We start from the raw sequence: 16010 nt of genomic DNA on the forward strand, positions 1-16010 counted from the left end.
CAAGCACATTGGTTACTGTAAGTTTAAAGTAGGTGTAAAGTTACTAATTAGGGTACTATATATAGCACTTCAGGTAAGGAATGATTGGATTTAAGACTGCTGCATTCCTTGCAGTCTTTCAAAAGACTTTGCAGTTCTGTTTTATGATGAAAAATCATCAGATACAATTTCCAAAACTGTATTACAGATGCATAAAAATGAGGTCAAATTTCTATATTAGAACACTGCCAACTAGCATGTCTTTGCACTTTTATTTTTTAAATTCCAGTATCAAACTCTTAACTGTCCAGTAGCACACATCTGAATTAGTAGACAGGATATAGTCAATTTAAACCACCCTTTTATATTAGTTATTTACAATTTTTAGACCAGATGTTTGACACTTTTCACAAAGCAAGAACTTAAATTCCATCTCTGTCCCTCTTTGAGAGATGATGTATTCAAGCAAAAGGTCACATCAATTAAATCTGCATCCACAATGGGACCTATAACAGTAGCCACCATGGTACTAAAAACAAAGGCTGCAGGGCAGTAGGAGGTGAGGTGTCTTGCTCTGAGCAGGATTAGGTAACTATGGTGTTAAAGCAAAAACCAAAACAACCTCCCCCCACCCCCCCCCCCCCCCCCCCCAAAAAAAAAAAACAACTAAACTTAAAGAAGAACCTGCACACACACTTCCTTTCCATGACTGTTTAGTTAATTTAGGATAATTATGCATCAAGTTGCATCCATGAAAATGAGCAGAATAGAAAGGCATAGTAAGTGTGGGTTTTTTTTCTGGGGAAGTGCTCAGAAGCTTATTGGATTTTTAATTGTATTCTTTTTACTTGGAAAAAAAATTGCTGATCTAGAATGTTAAATAATATTGACATGTTCCTTTACTAGCAGATCACAGATGTTGGAAAATGACAGAGATCATTTATCTGTTAAGCAAAAGACAGATATCTTTTGTAACTTTATATCTTTTGTAGCTTTATCATTTTTGTGAAATGGTTTTAGATTGGGGAAGCAATAATGACTTGACTTTGCTAGTAAGATCAAGTCCAGTTGACTTGCAAGAGCCTCCTACTCATTTTGTATAGTTAAGATGTTTAGAAATTATCTTTACAGAGCTGTATTCTTGATTGATTTGATTGTCTTGGCTTATTTTAAAGGCAAAACTGAAGCTCAGAGATGGCCCTAATGATGTTGTATTTAGTATTACAACCCAGTATCAAGGTACGTGCCGTTGTGCTGGAACTATATATCTGTGGAACTGGAATGACAAGATCATCATATCTGATATTGATGGCACAATAACCAAGCAAGTATCATAGGGATTTTTTGTTTTTCCTTTATATCTTGTATTATTTATGGCACACTTTTGAATATTAAAAAAAGATTAAAAAGCGTGGTCTGCAGTGGTCTTTGCTGCTTTGAGGCAATTTGTGTTCCCATTTCCAATAATCATACATGTTGCAGAAGAGCAATGTTAATGTTGTAATGCTGCTCAGATAATTATCTGTATTATAGTTATAACTTGTTTTCTCTATCAATTTAGCAGCTTGCTAGAGACAGGAAACAAGTCTACCAGGGTATATTGAACCTCAGTGTGGCTCAGTTCTTTGCTGCACCCACTAGAGCAGTGGTGGTGGTCAACTTGCAGCACATGCATCACAAATAGCATGAGCAGCCTCTGCATGTGACAGATCAGGCAAGATACTGGCAGATGCAGCAGGACCCAGAAAGAAGAGCAGCAGGTTGGGCAAGGAGCCCAGGGCAGGACTGAAAGCTGAGTGGTGGATTGGGCCAGGGAGAGGGAGTGGCACTCAGGAAGAACAGAGTTTAATTTGTAGCATTCATGCCAAAATGTTGGCTAATGTATAATGCATAAGTCAAAGAATTGCTTTGAAAGTTCCTACAAATATTCATTGCAAAATGACAGATTCAGGTGCACGTGTTAAATGAAAACCTTCCAAGTTGTGTGATAAGCTGTGACGATCTTTGTTCTTGTTTTTAGGTCTGATGCTTTAGGACAAATTCTCCCACAGCTTGGCAAGGACTGGACCCATCAGGGCATCGCAAAGCTCTACCATTCTATCAATGAGTATGTATCTAACTGTGAATCAACTGGAGTTTTAAAAATTTGGGAATCACTGGCATATAATTCAGTAAATGTTAATTTAGTTGTCTTAAATTAGACCTCTCTTTCATGTCAAAATAATCTAGTTCTGTCCTCTATCAACTAAATTATCACTTAAAGGGCACTTTGTGCCCAAAAGATTGTCTACGGTCTCTCCCAACAAATAAAGTTGATCCAGTTAAAGGTATTATCAAAAAAATTGCTCCTATAGCCATACCTCTAAAAATGTACATATGCATAGACCAGCGATGGGCAAAATACGGCCTGTGGACTGGATTTGGCCCGCCAGTTGTTTGGATACAGTCTGCAGGCTAGCGCCCACCAGTTGACTGGATCTGGCCTGTGGCTGCCCCCACACCACTCTGCAACCTGCCTCCTTCTGCCAGGGACAGCTCATGCCATGGTCCCACCTGTGCCCACTAGCCCCAGCCAGTGCACACAGCTTCCTGATAAGGCTGGTCCCAGAACAGCTGAAGTGGAGCTGACTTGCCTGTGTGCTGCTAGGCTCCCCCTGCCTCCAGAAGTTCTTCCTCCTCCTGCCCCTGCTGTGCTGCTCTGAGCAGGGGGGGAACTGTAGCCAGATAGCTCCTGCCCTAGTGCACTGGGCTCCAGCTTCAGCATCTGACTGCCTTCCACCTGCTTTGCCTGCCCAGTGCAATGAGCAGCCATCTGTGGGCGGCCAAGCAGGTGGAAGGCAGCCTGGAGCTGGATCCTTGTGTACTGAGACAGGAGTCATCTGGCTGCAGCTCCCCCCCCCTGCCTGGTTGGGCATGTGGTGCCTGGCACATGTCCCCATGGTTCCTTGTGTTACCTGCTGCTTGGAGTGGCACAGCAGGGACAGAAGGAGGAAGAGCCGCTGGAACAAGGGGGAGCTGAGCAGTACCCAGGCAGCTGGAGCCGCACTGGGAGCAGCCCCGCCTGCAAGTTGTGTGCTGGCTGGGGTGGGCAGGAGTGGGCAGGGCTCAGCCTCTTGTGAAGTGCCACGGGGGCAGCTGTGTGCCGTATGGGAGAGGGGGTGGGAATGCACATGCACTGCACAGGGGAGCTCTGCTCCATGTCCCCCTGCCTCCACAACCTATCCCACTCCCACACACCCACATGCACACTCTGACCCCCACCCCCCAAACACACACAGAGAGTAAAACTTTATTTTGAGCTGTTATGTAATTGCCTCTATGCTACTCAGAAAACATAAAATGGACAAAAATATGTTTTGAAATAAAATGTTATAGTAGCTGTTTGATTTTTTTACTATATGATATCTTCTGAAAGATTGTATGTGCGTGTACATGGATGGCTTGCCAAAACTTGTTAAGTGTCCGTCGAGCTGAAATAATTGCCGACCCCCAGTGTAAACTAATGCATATTAGGGATGTGTGAAATGGGCCGTATTCAATTTGGATTTGGCCTGAATTGGGTGACAGTGATTCGATTAATTGATTCGGATCACTGTCCCAATTAGATTTGGCCATATCCTATTCTGAAGATTTGATGCTGATTCAGAGAATCAGCAATTTGGCCGTAGACACAGCTTTAAATATTTTTTTCTATGTACCTCAAGATACCAGGCACAGCTTGTGAATGCTGAGACTGTGGGGTGGATGGAGCACGTGGGGCGGTGGCAGACCTGGAAGTGGACCAGAAGTACTTCCGGTCCACGTCTGGGTCTGCCGCCGAGCACATGGGGGACCACCCCTGCACCCCCTGGCTTGGCAATCAGCCCCAGGGGGACCCTGGGTGCCCCCCCAACCCAGGAGGCACCAGTTACCGAGCCATGGTGGGGCCCTTGCACAGTCCACAGCGAACCTGAAAGTGGACCAGAAGTGCTTCTGGTCCACTTCTGGGACTGTGCCAAGTGCACTGGTGACCCCCCACGCTCCCGTGGGATGCTCCATCTGCCTCAGCATTCACGAGCCACCTGGTACCTCGAGGTATGTAAAAAAAACATAAAGCTGTGTGTATGTCTGAATCATCGAATCTCTCTGAATCGATTTGGAGGGTTCTGATTCGATTCAGAGAGATTTAAAAGGTCTTCTGACTTGATTTGGATTCAGGGATTCGGCCACCGAATCAGGCTGAATCCCCACCAAATCAAATCGGTGACCAAAGCTTCGCACAGCCCAAATGAATATGGCTTATACATGTAACCAGATGCATAATCAAATTCAGTTTTTCATGTAAAAAAGTTACCGTGCTTAAATCAGTAGGAAAATTTTTGCAAACTTACTATAAAATTGTTTGTGCTCCTTTCATTTTGAGCTGCATATCTTGGCCTGATGTACTAAAAATCTTTGTCCATAAACAACAGTAAAATCATGTAACATCTGAATATGGGAGGCATTGCATGCAATTACATAGTGCTAAGTAACTACTGTAACTAATAAAGGTTTTCTGAAAGTGCTGTAGATGCTAATTTACAAAATTAAACAAAAATTTTAAGCAATTGGGAACTGGGTTATGCACATATCAAACCAGTGTAACAAGGTGGTCTTAGTAGCATTACTCTTGCTTTCTTTCCCTGTTGCTGTTTGTTTCTTAACCTTGCTTTTCAAGTCTTGCATTTAAATCATTGTAAGCTCTTCACAGAAGAGAATTCTCTTCCTGCTGTGTTTTGTACTGCTCACCCCAAAGGTCACTACCTTTGACTGATGCCTCTGGGCACTACCATAATACAATATTTATCTAGACCAAAGATTGCATTAGCTGGAATATGTACTAAGTCGAATGTTCTTCCTAGGAATGGCTATAAGTTTCTGTATTGCTCCGCCCGTGCCATTGGAATGGCAGATATGACAAGAGGGTATTTACACTGGGTGAATGACAAAGGAACAATCCTACCCAGAGGCCCCCTGATGTTGTCCCCCAGCAGCTTATTCTCTGCCTTTCATAGGTAAGTGCATAAGTACTCAGTTGCCAGTTTCCTACGTGCAGAGTGGGGAAGAGAGGAGAGAAGTTTGAGAAATCGCATTAGCCAGTATATAAGGTTAACAAATATCCTCTGCACCTTAGGTTTACCCCAGCAAGCTGAAGAGACTTTCTAGTTTTATCATGACCACTGTTGATTCTCTGGCAATGAAACATGATCATGTACATGTATTAAAGGTGTATTATATTACAACAGGTGAAATATAAGTTTAGAAAAGGAGAGGCTTATTCACTTCCCCCCCTTCCATCCCGTGAATAATAGTTCATGTAAGATTCTATACTTATTGATACACTTCTTTTCAGAAAAGCGTGGCTGCAGAATTTGGAGAGTTAAATATCATATATTAATCTGAATTTCCCAGGTTTTGACTGAGTGTACTTATGTTGGTGATTCCTACATATAGGTAGGGTGGGTTACTTGCTGTTAAAACAGCGAGGGATTTCAGATGGCTGACATTTGACACAATCACATTGGAACAACAACTGGAATAATTTTTTGTTTGGGTAAGTCATTTTAAGAAATAAAATTAATGGTAACTGCAACTGTTAAGGGCCCCAGTTGTGCTCCTGCTTAAAGTTACTGGTAAAACTTCTATTGACCTTGGTGGGAGTAGAACTAGGAATCTGTCTAATATGTTCTCATTTGTCACTTTTAATTGGTTTAATCATCTTTTGAAGTTGGAGCAGTTCCATGAAAATGTACCAGTCCAGATGCAAAATCTGCTTGTCTGACTTGTTCATATTAACAGCAACATGTATAGAATTGGTAGTTCCAGTTTCATAGTTTCGTAGTAGGTAGGGTCAGAAGGGACCTGAGTAGCTCATCAAGTCCGGCCCCCTGCCATGGGCAGGAAAGGATGCTGGGGTCAAACAACCCCAGCAAGGTGTCTGTCTAGCCTCCTTTTGAAAACCCCCAGGGTAGGAGCAAGCACCACTTCCCTTGAAAGTTGGTTCCAGATCCTAGCTTCCCTGACTGTGAAGTAGTGCCTCCTGATATCTAGCGTGAATCTACTCTGTCAACTTATGGCCATTATTCCTTGCTACTCCCAGTAGTGCTCAGGGGAACAGGGACTCTCCCATTACCTGCTGGTTTCCCTTGGCCAGTTTGTAAACGGCCACCAGATGCCCTCTCAGCCTTCTCTTGTAGAGGCTGAACGGGTTCAGGTCCCGTAGCCTCTCCTCGTAGGGCCTGCCCTGCTGACCCCTGATCATGCGAGTGGCCCTCCTCTGGACCCTCTCAATGTTATCCACATCTTCCTGAAGTGCAGCACCCAGAACTGGACACAGTACTCCAAGCCTGACTAGTGTCGCATAGAGAGGCAGGATCACCTCCTTGGACCTGCTCGTGATGCATCTGTGGATGCATGACAAGGTGCAGTTAGCCTTCCTGACTTCAACCCCACATTGGCAGCCCATGTTAATCTTGGAGTCTATAATGACTCCAAGATCCTTTTCTGCCTCTGTGCTGATGAGAAGGGAGTTCCCCAGCCTGTAGGTATGCTGCTGGTTCTTTCTCCCTAGATGCAGTACCCTGCACTTGTCAGTATTGAATCCCATCTTATTCTCATTCGCCCACCCCATAACCTGTCCCAATCAAATTGCAGCCTGTCCCTCCCCTCTAGTGTGCCCACTTCTCCCCACATCTTAGTGTCATCCGCAAATTTGAACAAGGTGCTTTTCACCCCCTCGTCCAAGTCGCTGATGAAGATGTTGAACAGTGTGGGTCCGAGGACTGAGCCCTGGGGGATCCCACTACCCACATCCCTCCAGGTCGAAAATTACCTGTCCACCACCACTCTCTTGGTGCGGCCCTCCAGCCAATTGGCGACCCATCTAACTGTGTAAACATTGACACCACAATCTCCTAATTTTTTTAATGAGAATGGGGTGAGACACAGTCAAAGGCCTTCCTGAAGTCCAGAAAAACTACGTCCACTGCGTTATGCCATGTACTGTGAAAATGCAAACACCAGCTGAACAGGAAGAGTTTGCCTCTCAAATTGGGATTCTAGATTCACTGATTTGTTCACATTTTATTCTAGGGAAGTGATAGAAAAGAAGCCTGAGAAGTTTAAAATTGAGTGTTTGAATGATATCAAGAACCTGTTTGCACCAAGTAAACAGCCTTTCTATGCTGCTTTTGGAAACAGGCCCAATGTAAGTCTTCACATTTCTAACTGAAGGGTTAAAAGCTCTATTAATACTTAATTTGTGAAGCAAGGGAAATAGCATATAATTTTAATACCAAATTGACCCCACATATGTCAACTTCAAGTTGAAGCTGAACAATTTCTGGTTCAATTTTTAGGGAAAACAACTACTTTAAGTTAACTGCAGATAAATTCCCTTTAGAAAGTCCCACAGGAGGATCAAATAACCCAAAGGATTAAACTAACTAAAAATACGAGAATAAGGTTGACCTCTTTTTTTGAAATTTGGTATTTTGCATGCACAAAAATATTGCAAGTCCAAAAATTAGTATTGTTGGAGGCTGAATTGTAAGTTGACTATGTATAAGTCAGATTCAACTTCTGTTGTTCTTTTGGAGGCAAGCAAAAAGGTTGATGTATACTCTGAAACAATATGTTAGTTTTATTGTCTGTTTTACAAATTGAGTAAGGGCACTAAACAATTATTTTTAGTCCAAAGGAAAAATTAATAGATATTTAAGTGCCAGTCATACAAACACATGGTTCGGGGGAACCCTTCATGTACATATGTACTTCTGTCAGTCAGTAAAACTGCTCATGTGAGCAAAGCTACGTACACACACACGTTTTCAGTGTCTGGCCCTTATTAGAGACATGACATTTTAGAAATACCAGAATATGTAATAATGCTCACCACAGACTCTAAGAGGGAAAGTTGATTAATTCCATGCTACTCAGTCCAGAGTCTCTGCACATTCACGCATTCTTTTTGCTTATTATTTAATGTTTTCTCCATTTTAATGGGCACTTAAATCTTGAATTAGGAAGGAATACTCCTAAAATGTGTTGCTTTTTTATTCTATAAAATGAGCATTCTGCTAGAGAGTCACTGTTCTCTGGCCTTTGGTCTTTCTAAAGAGCTAGATACAAGGCATGCACATACATTTTGATAAAAACAGATTTTGGATTTTGTCAGGAATCCATTAAAATCTGAGGAGGAGTACTTTGTCTGAAAGTTGTTCAAAATCTCTCCCAGCTTTGCAGTTGGTCTAGTAAAAAATATGAACCTCAAAAATCCTTGTCTTTTGCTTTTTCTCACATAAAGAATCTCAAAGCTGAAGCATATAATTTTTTCCTGAGCCAGTTTTTTGTTGTTGTTTTTTTCTTTGCAGGATGTATATGCCTACACGCAAGTGGGAGTTCCAGACTGTAGGATATTTACAGTGAACCCAAAGGGTGAACTGATCCAAGAACGGACCAAGGGAAACAAATCCTCGTAAGGCCACTTTTAGAGTTTCACTAAGGAAAAAAAAAAGTGGTTCAGGCAAGGCAGTAACTACTGTGACAATGACTCTATAATACAGAATCCTAAGGAACTTGTGTAAGAAGGGGAAAAAAACGCTCCCTGCTGGAAATCTTCAGCTTCAGATATTTGCTGAAACAAGTTCAGAAAGAAAATAAAACTGACAAAGTAAAATGAAAAATAGCTTTTGGAGGAGTGCTGCCTTTTGGAGTGGAGGCTTTTGGAATAGACTTCTAAAGCTGCTATTTGGTTACAATTACGTGAGGGCGAGACTGTAGAATAATAATCTTTCTTTTTTTCTTTCTTTTGTTTTAATATAGGTATTACAGACTAAGTGAGCTTGTGGAACATGTGTTCCCATTGCTTAATAAAGAACAGAGTTCTGCCTTTGCGTGCCCAGAATTCAGCTCCTTCTGCTATTGGCGTGAACCACTGCCTGAGGTGAACATGGAAGACCTGGCCTGAAGAGCACTGTTCCATCTCACTGAGATGGGATTTCTTGTTCAGCCATTTATCTTCAGTTTAAATATGAAGAAAGACCTCTACTGAAGATGCTAAATTTATACTTTGGTACCATAAGTCTTACTAAAGAAGACAGTTTAGCTCTGTGGGATTGGCACAAACAAACAGCAACGTTAGTGTATTTCTGAATTTGCTTGTCTTAGCTTGACTCTTTAAAAAAGCATCTGGGATCAGCCTGAGAGAGAGTAGCAACTTTGAGACAGTAGATGGCAACACAGAGGTGGAATTTTAGCTGCAAATTTGCAGTACTGTAGAGAGAAATCATACCTTAAACATAGACCTTTTGTATTAGTCTCAAAATTATATTTTTTAAAAAGAAGCCAAAAAGTTTATGGAAGCTGCCAAATAGATTGTATCAGCCACATGAGAGCAGTCGTGGACCAGTGTTCAAATTCATTGTAGGCCATTTTATGGAAGAGCAGCTGCCTCAGACAACTGTGGCTCTTTCTCAAACAAAAAATAGAAAATATCTTAGACATTAATAGCCCTGGGGACTCTGAAGACCTAATGTTGCTCCTCAAAAGTAAACACATACTTTGCCACAAAAAAACAAGACAGTGTCTATTCAAGGTAAATGTAGCACCTGCTCATGTTAACTTGAGTCTCATACAGTTTTTAACATACAGCAATCAAAATGTTTTATGGGCTTGTTGCTTAAACTTTTTAAAATCAATATTGTCTCAAGGTATTTGTATGGTTTTTGTTACTCACAGGCTATAACCTTCCACATCAAGTTTCAGTGCAGGGAAGGCTGAGAAAAGAGCTTTGTAGGACGGGGCAGGGAGGAGAGCCAGCATTGAGATGCAGGTAAATGTGCACATTTTATAGGCCAGTAAAAAGTATGTGCAGAATACATTCAGGGAATTGTATTATGAGACAATGAAGTATTTAATTTTTTAATCAGTCCTACTCCAGGGCCTTCCATAATTTTGTATTGTGAGGTTTCAGCAGGTGCGAGCCTACAGGTGAGGCTTATGGTCCAAATGCTGTAGTGCAGAGCGCGGCCAGCACAGCACGCTGGGGTAAATGACAAGCATTGCCGTGTGGCTGTTCCTCAGTTTCCGATCCAATCCTGTAAACTGTTTCAGGTTCGAATTGTGCCACAGGTGTACTAATCGGCTCCAAAGCAGCTGGCTGGCAGTGTTTCCCTACTGAGTATCCCAGAGTCATTAACTGCAATGGATTTTCATGGTTTAGACATATGAATTCACCCTTCAGAAAGAGGTAGGATGCATCTGGAACTGTTTGCTGGTTAGGGAGAGTGGAGACTAAGGTGGTTTAAGCCACTCTTTAAACTTGGGCCTACTTGCAGGCTAGAGAGGCCCCAATTATTACTTAGATAACTTGGGCAGGCCCTCAGGATTACGATGGCTTCCCAAGACTGCCTTACGTTTTGCAGCAGTGTCCAGAATCTCCACAGTGCAGCAGGGTAAAGCGCTACCTTTTGTCCTTCCCGTTGCTGGTGCACTTTTGTAAAAATTCCTTATGGCATCTACTGCAGTGCCTGCACCAGGGGATTCCTCCCATATTGGAAATCAAATGTTTACGGCCTCTTTCACATTACTTTGATCCCCCTGTCTAATATAAAGGGGGCAAATTCTTACCTTCAGGCTGTCAGTGAGAGAGCACATTTGGTAGATATTTATTCCTTTTTTTTCGAGCTGTGTGCTCTTAACCTGAAGTAGCATAAATGGAATCAAACCTAAATCAACTGGAATAAAGCTTTGGTGTGTAATTTGCATCAGTATATAATGGGGACATACAGGGATGACTCAGATCCTCCCTTGTGCTGGAAAAAGGGAGGCCTTGTCAGCCCATACCTACCTGTGCATTGTGTGCCACACACAAAGCTGAATTAAATTGCAGCAGCCTCATCAAAGCATATTGTTTTCATGGCATGCTAGTAATATTCAGTGCAGTTTCTGGCTGTGCTACAAATCTACTTGATTTGAACTGAATTGGACTGAGGTTTTCCTCAAATGCTAAGATGCTGTTTTACAAGTTCTTCCTTCTAGTAGCCACAAATTGCACAGGGTTTATTCAGTCAAAAACCACAATCTTTTGCCTTCAGTGGATTTACTATCAAGCCCTAAAAATGCTGTTGGAAAAATGTAACGTTATTGCTGAGTTGTTTTACTGGATTCAAATGAGAACAGAATTTGTCTGTGCACTTTACATTGCTGCAATGGGCAAAACTTATAAACACCAGTCTTTAAAAGCCGTGTTTTATTTCCTCTCATTTCTTAAATGGGAAAGCATTGGTCAAGGGGTAAAATGCTCATGGCACGTGAAAACAGCTTTGAAAATTGTCGAGATTGGGGCTTTGAGGTCACTTAAGCACTTGTGAAGTTCTCCATAATAATAATGAAAGAAACCTTTTTTTATTTTATTTTTATTTTTTTCATAAAATGATCAGGGCTCTCCAGTGGTGGTTTGAATTTCCTTTCCTCTTTCTCAGTGGCCCTGGCTTTATGCAGGTTTTAAGTACTTCATGACAAATTTAAAATATTCAGGATAGTTCCATATTGGGCAGAAAAAAAAGAAATATTGCGAAGTGCTGGCTGTACCCTACTTGGCTACCTTTCTTTTGAACCAAAGTGCTTGTTTTCTATGTCTCCACATTTCAAGCGATGAATTTTACACTTTCAGTGGGAAATGGACAACTCAAAAATAAAAAATAAAGAGCCCACCTTTTCTATAGAAGGAATTTAAAAACGAAAGAGGGACATGCGTCTCCTCTTCCATAGCTCTCCCTTCAGCTACTGCGAGCATTTGGGCTGTGCTAGGATTTTGGAGAGGGAAGAGTGAGGGCAGAGAGCTCTGCTTGTGCTACTAACCTTTTTTTTTCATTTAGGGATTTTCCAAAAAGCACCTTTAATATAACCTCTTTCTGTGGGGTACCATTCTGCTTTTTGTTTCTGATGCAATGTAAGCATTCCAGAGTCTTCCTAATCGGGTTTTTTATTTTCATTTTTATTTTACCAACTTGTGTTTGGAACCCTGATAGATTGTTAATGTTTGTTTAAAATCCAGTTTGAGGGACTGAGCTTTGGTGGGTATGGTATGGTACATCTTACATACTTTACCTCGTGGACTCAAGAAGAGACATCTCGTACGTCTGTCAAATGGTGGGTTTGTGCTGTAAGGTTAATATGAAGTGATTGCATTAAAATTCTATGCGTCTCTTTCCTTTATTTCACTTTAATGGAAATAAGTGGCTTGAAATTAATGTCTGAAAACAAAGCTTGTGCTAAGCCTATTTCAGATCAGCACAAAAGTTAACTAATTCTTTCTATGAAAGAGGAGCTTTTATGTGTGTGTGTAAGCATGTGCGCGCGCGCACACAGCCCTTTTTAAGACTGTGTTGTTGAAGACGCAGATCCCCTTAGCATTGGAACTGTGTTAAATGTCATAACCTTCCGCAGTATTTATCTGGGGATAGACGAGGAACATTGCAGTTCAGATATGGGCAGTCCATTGGACACCTGCCCATTTCTGTAGTGATTAAACATGATTAACTTATCATTTGTGTATATAGTGACTGTTTCTAGATTTTTTACTTTACCATGATTAAGCTTGTACTTCAAAATATAAGCTTTTCATGCTTAAGAGTGTAGAAGCGCAGGTGTGTCCTTGGATCATGTATTCTTAAATGCTTGTCATCAGCGTACTGTTTCTAGAATGATATACTCTTCAGCTGGAAAAGTCTTAACACTTCAAGCAACTTAATTGCACAACTTCTGAGGAAAAACTCTGGTTTGGTTTATTATAAAGTATTCAAACATGAAATCTCTTTTTATTCAAGTTATCTAGAAGGACTCCTCTACATCTAAGGAGCTGCTTAAGAATAAGAAACTAAGTTTAACATCATTATGAAATATCAGGAATCTGTAGTGAATATGAGAGAGCTTTTGAAGTATCACTTTTGCCTGAAGAAGTTTTTCTGTGTTAAATCCTACCGAATTGTTTTTTTAAAAGTGTTAACTATTTTCAGATGGAAGGTACGTTTTGATTTTATTTTGAGGGTAGAGAGAGCTCATCAGTACTTTCTATTTCATTATTCAGTTGAGAACATGTGAAATATTTGATTGTAAAACACCGCAATCACTAATAAGGTAGTGTGGTAAAAATCGTCAAATCTGTGAACAAGCCAGTACAGTGGTTTTTGTCAAGACTGGACTATCTCGGGTAAATAACCCACACTTTGGTGCAATGTTTATTGATGTTCAAAACAATGTAACCACAATAAACAAATTTAAACTAAAGTTTTCTTCAGTTTGTTATTTTTAAAGTGCTAAAGTAATAAGGATTTACATTCACTAGTATTTCATATTTTAGATGAAATCAGGTTCCCTTACTGAAAACACTTGAAAAATCAAAAGGAATGCATGAGGTATGTGTTCCTCTCAAATACTTTTGGGGGTATTTGAAAGTGATTGATAAACAATTGCTGTTGGAAAACTTGCATTTAAATTTGCTAAGACTAGTATTGTTCTTTACTTTTCATTACCGTTAGTAAATGTGAGGGGCAGTTAGAGATCATCACCATGCTCTCCAGTTTACCCTTTGTAACACATGGCAGTTGAAAGTGTTTTGGTTGCTTGCATTGCTGTGAAATTCTACAGGAGATGTTATTGTGTACGATAATTACTTAAAATGACAGAAAGGTTAGATCTTCCAGATTAGTTGCATTATTGTTTTGACCACACTTGGATTCTGTCAAGGAAATGGAAACAGCCCTGTTCTGCCATTTAAAAAGGGACATTGCAACTACAAGCTGGGTCAAATGACTTGACTGTCCAAAAGATTTTGATGTCTGCACACCTGCACCAAAACTAACATCCAAGAGAACTCCTCTCCAACAGCTGCAGTTCCCGTCTTTTCAAGCATGTAGATTCAGTGTCTGTTGAATACAATCTAGCACATTTTTATTGTTTAAGCATTAGTGATGGTGGGCAGGCGTAGCTTAAGGAAAAGGGTAAATCTAGTTAGAAAAGAAGTATTAAAAGTTCCTAAGAGCTATTGATTTGATGGAATCTTTCCATGAACTGTTGTGTGCGCTTAGAAAGAGAAAATAGGAAGAGGAGAACTAAATGGTTGCAAGTAGTTAATATAGTGGCTTCTGTTTAAATGAGCTCAGTTAATAAGACCTGAATTCACATTACTGCTGGCTGTTGATCATCTATTGACTAAGCCAGGCTTCCTACCTATCATTGGCCCAAAACTGTATCGCTTTTTTTGGAGCGAACTGTGCTCCTCCTAGCATGAAGCCACGCGTGGCAGTTTGGTTCTTCTCAGAGGACCATATGACTGGAAAATCACCACTTCAAACTCTCACTCGCAGCAAGGACCATACCTGAAGCACTAAGAATACTCCATAGTATGAACAAATGCCAGTTGGGCACCGTCTAATTTTTGCCCTTATCAATCTTACCTGATTACTTCCACATTGTGAGCTTTCTTTTAGGTTTCTCTTTCCTAATTTCTTTTCCTCTTCTATTTCTTTCCACACCAACACTACGTCCCTCCCTTTTTTCAGCCCTGGTGTGAGAACACCATTCCTGTTAGTAGACTGAGCAGTAACAGATCCTTGAATGAGCAGCCTGCTCCTGTGTACTTGAATGAGAGGACGGGTTTGGTGAAAACTGCGTGCATGATATCAAGTCCTCCACCAAACCCAGAGCAACATATTATACTACATGAAGGCCTAAAACAGACAAGAGCCAGATAAAAATTTTGGCTGAGAATTTGAAGGGTGACTGACCGTGCAATTTAAAAAAAATCCAACACATCTGCTCACTGCTATGCAGCATTTAAAGAGGGTGCTCCAGAGGAGTGTAACAATTATACTTTGGTCCTTTTTCCATGTATACAGTCATCTTTCAGCACGCATCTCTTGAAATCTGAGCGCTCAGTTTCTAGGCATTACCTTTATATATTATCAACTATAACAGCCCTATTGAGATGTTACTAACATTCCCTTTTCATATCTGAGAGAGAAAATTAAATGTCTATGCTATAATCTGTTTATATATGCTCCTCCTAGCAGGTGCTCCAAACATTTGTATTATACATCTTTAAAATCTCATTATTTGCTTTGAACCTAAAATATTTTAATTTGGAAGTGGGGGGAGGGTGTGAAATGGGTTCATGCCTTGCTCTCACATTGTCCTATACCATGTTGTGGGAAATTTGTTGAAGCGGGTGCAAACTAATAACAGGATAATATTGCCCTCTTTGGGTTTTGTGGTGCTTTAAGATATTTATTCCACTTGCTGGCCTCCATGTCTTGTCCTGCTGACTCAGTTCCAGTAGACAGCATATTTCACCATCCTCCATGTTTTACTTGCGGTTTTGGTGAATGATAATACCTGTCCATCACAATGTTACATGAATGAAAATGTATTGTTCACATGTTACTTCCAAGTGCATGATTTGTTCTGAGGATGTAATCTGATCTTGGCAGGGTCTCCTGGTTGCAGTTCAGGGAGGTCTTTAACTTCTCAGCCTGAAGGCTTTGGTCTTGCTCATGTCAGTTTTTCCATCCAAGCAAATGTAGTGGGGGAAGTCTGGAGTTACAGACATCAAGAGTATGGATGCTTCTTGACAAGCATTTTAGTGGGCTGCTATCAATGCCTCCTTTGGGAGTGATTTTTCTTTTTTTCATTTAAGATTATTGTGCTATATTTTCCTTACTACTTGCTGCTTTCTTTACTAGCCTTAGCAATTTTAACAGTTTTGGCTTTGCCATTTGACTAGTTGCATGCAGTCCTGTAATGCAAGTGAATTCCCATTCCCATATATGTAGCACAAATTCACTTGCGTGTAAGCTCCATTGTCTAAAAGTACAGTTTGGGATCCCAGACATGTTCAAATGCTTCATTGCTCTAATAAGGCTCAGTGTGGGGATCTCAGTGCATCTAGCTCTCAGAACAGTAACTTACAATAATGAGGTAGTTTATGGTTTCTGGTGAAAATTTCCATTCCT

At 40.9% G+C, this 16010-nt stretch overlaps 1 protein-coding gene across 3 annotated transcripts in view; it reads left to right on the forward strand.

The window, feature by feature from the left end:
• The window catches only part of LPIN2 (lipin 2), a 47562-nt gene extending 34275 nt beyond the window's left edge, over positions 1–13287 (forward strand). For 2 of the 3 annotated variants that reach the window (XM_006030103.3, XM_006030104.3), the window contains 6 exons: positions 1155–1303; positions 2000–2086; positions 4860–5012; positions 7090–7204; positions 8370–8473; positions 8821–13287. In XM_006030103.3, coding sequence (XP_006030165.3) covers positions 1155–1303; positions 2000–2086; positions 4860–5012; positions 7090–7204; positions 8370–8473; positions 8821–8965 — 753 coding nt within the window. In that variant the 3' untranslated portion in view covers positions 8966–13287. The remainder of the gene's footprint in view (positions 1–1154; positions 1304–1999; positions 2087–4859; positions 5013–7089; positions 7205–8369; positions 8474–8820) is intronic. The other variant, XM_025211675.1, reaches the window with a different exon arrangement.
• Positions 13288–16010: the final 2723 nt, after the last annotated feature.

This window comes from Alligator sinensis, unplaced genomic scaffold, assembly GCF_000455745.1.
Source record: "Alligator sinensis unplaced genomic scaffold, ASM45574v1 scaffold318_1, whole genome shotgun sequence".
NCBI classification, from domain to species: domain Eukaryota; kingdom Metazoa; phylum Chordata; order Crocodylia; family Alligatoridae; genus Alligator; species Alligator sinensis.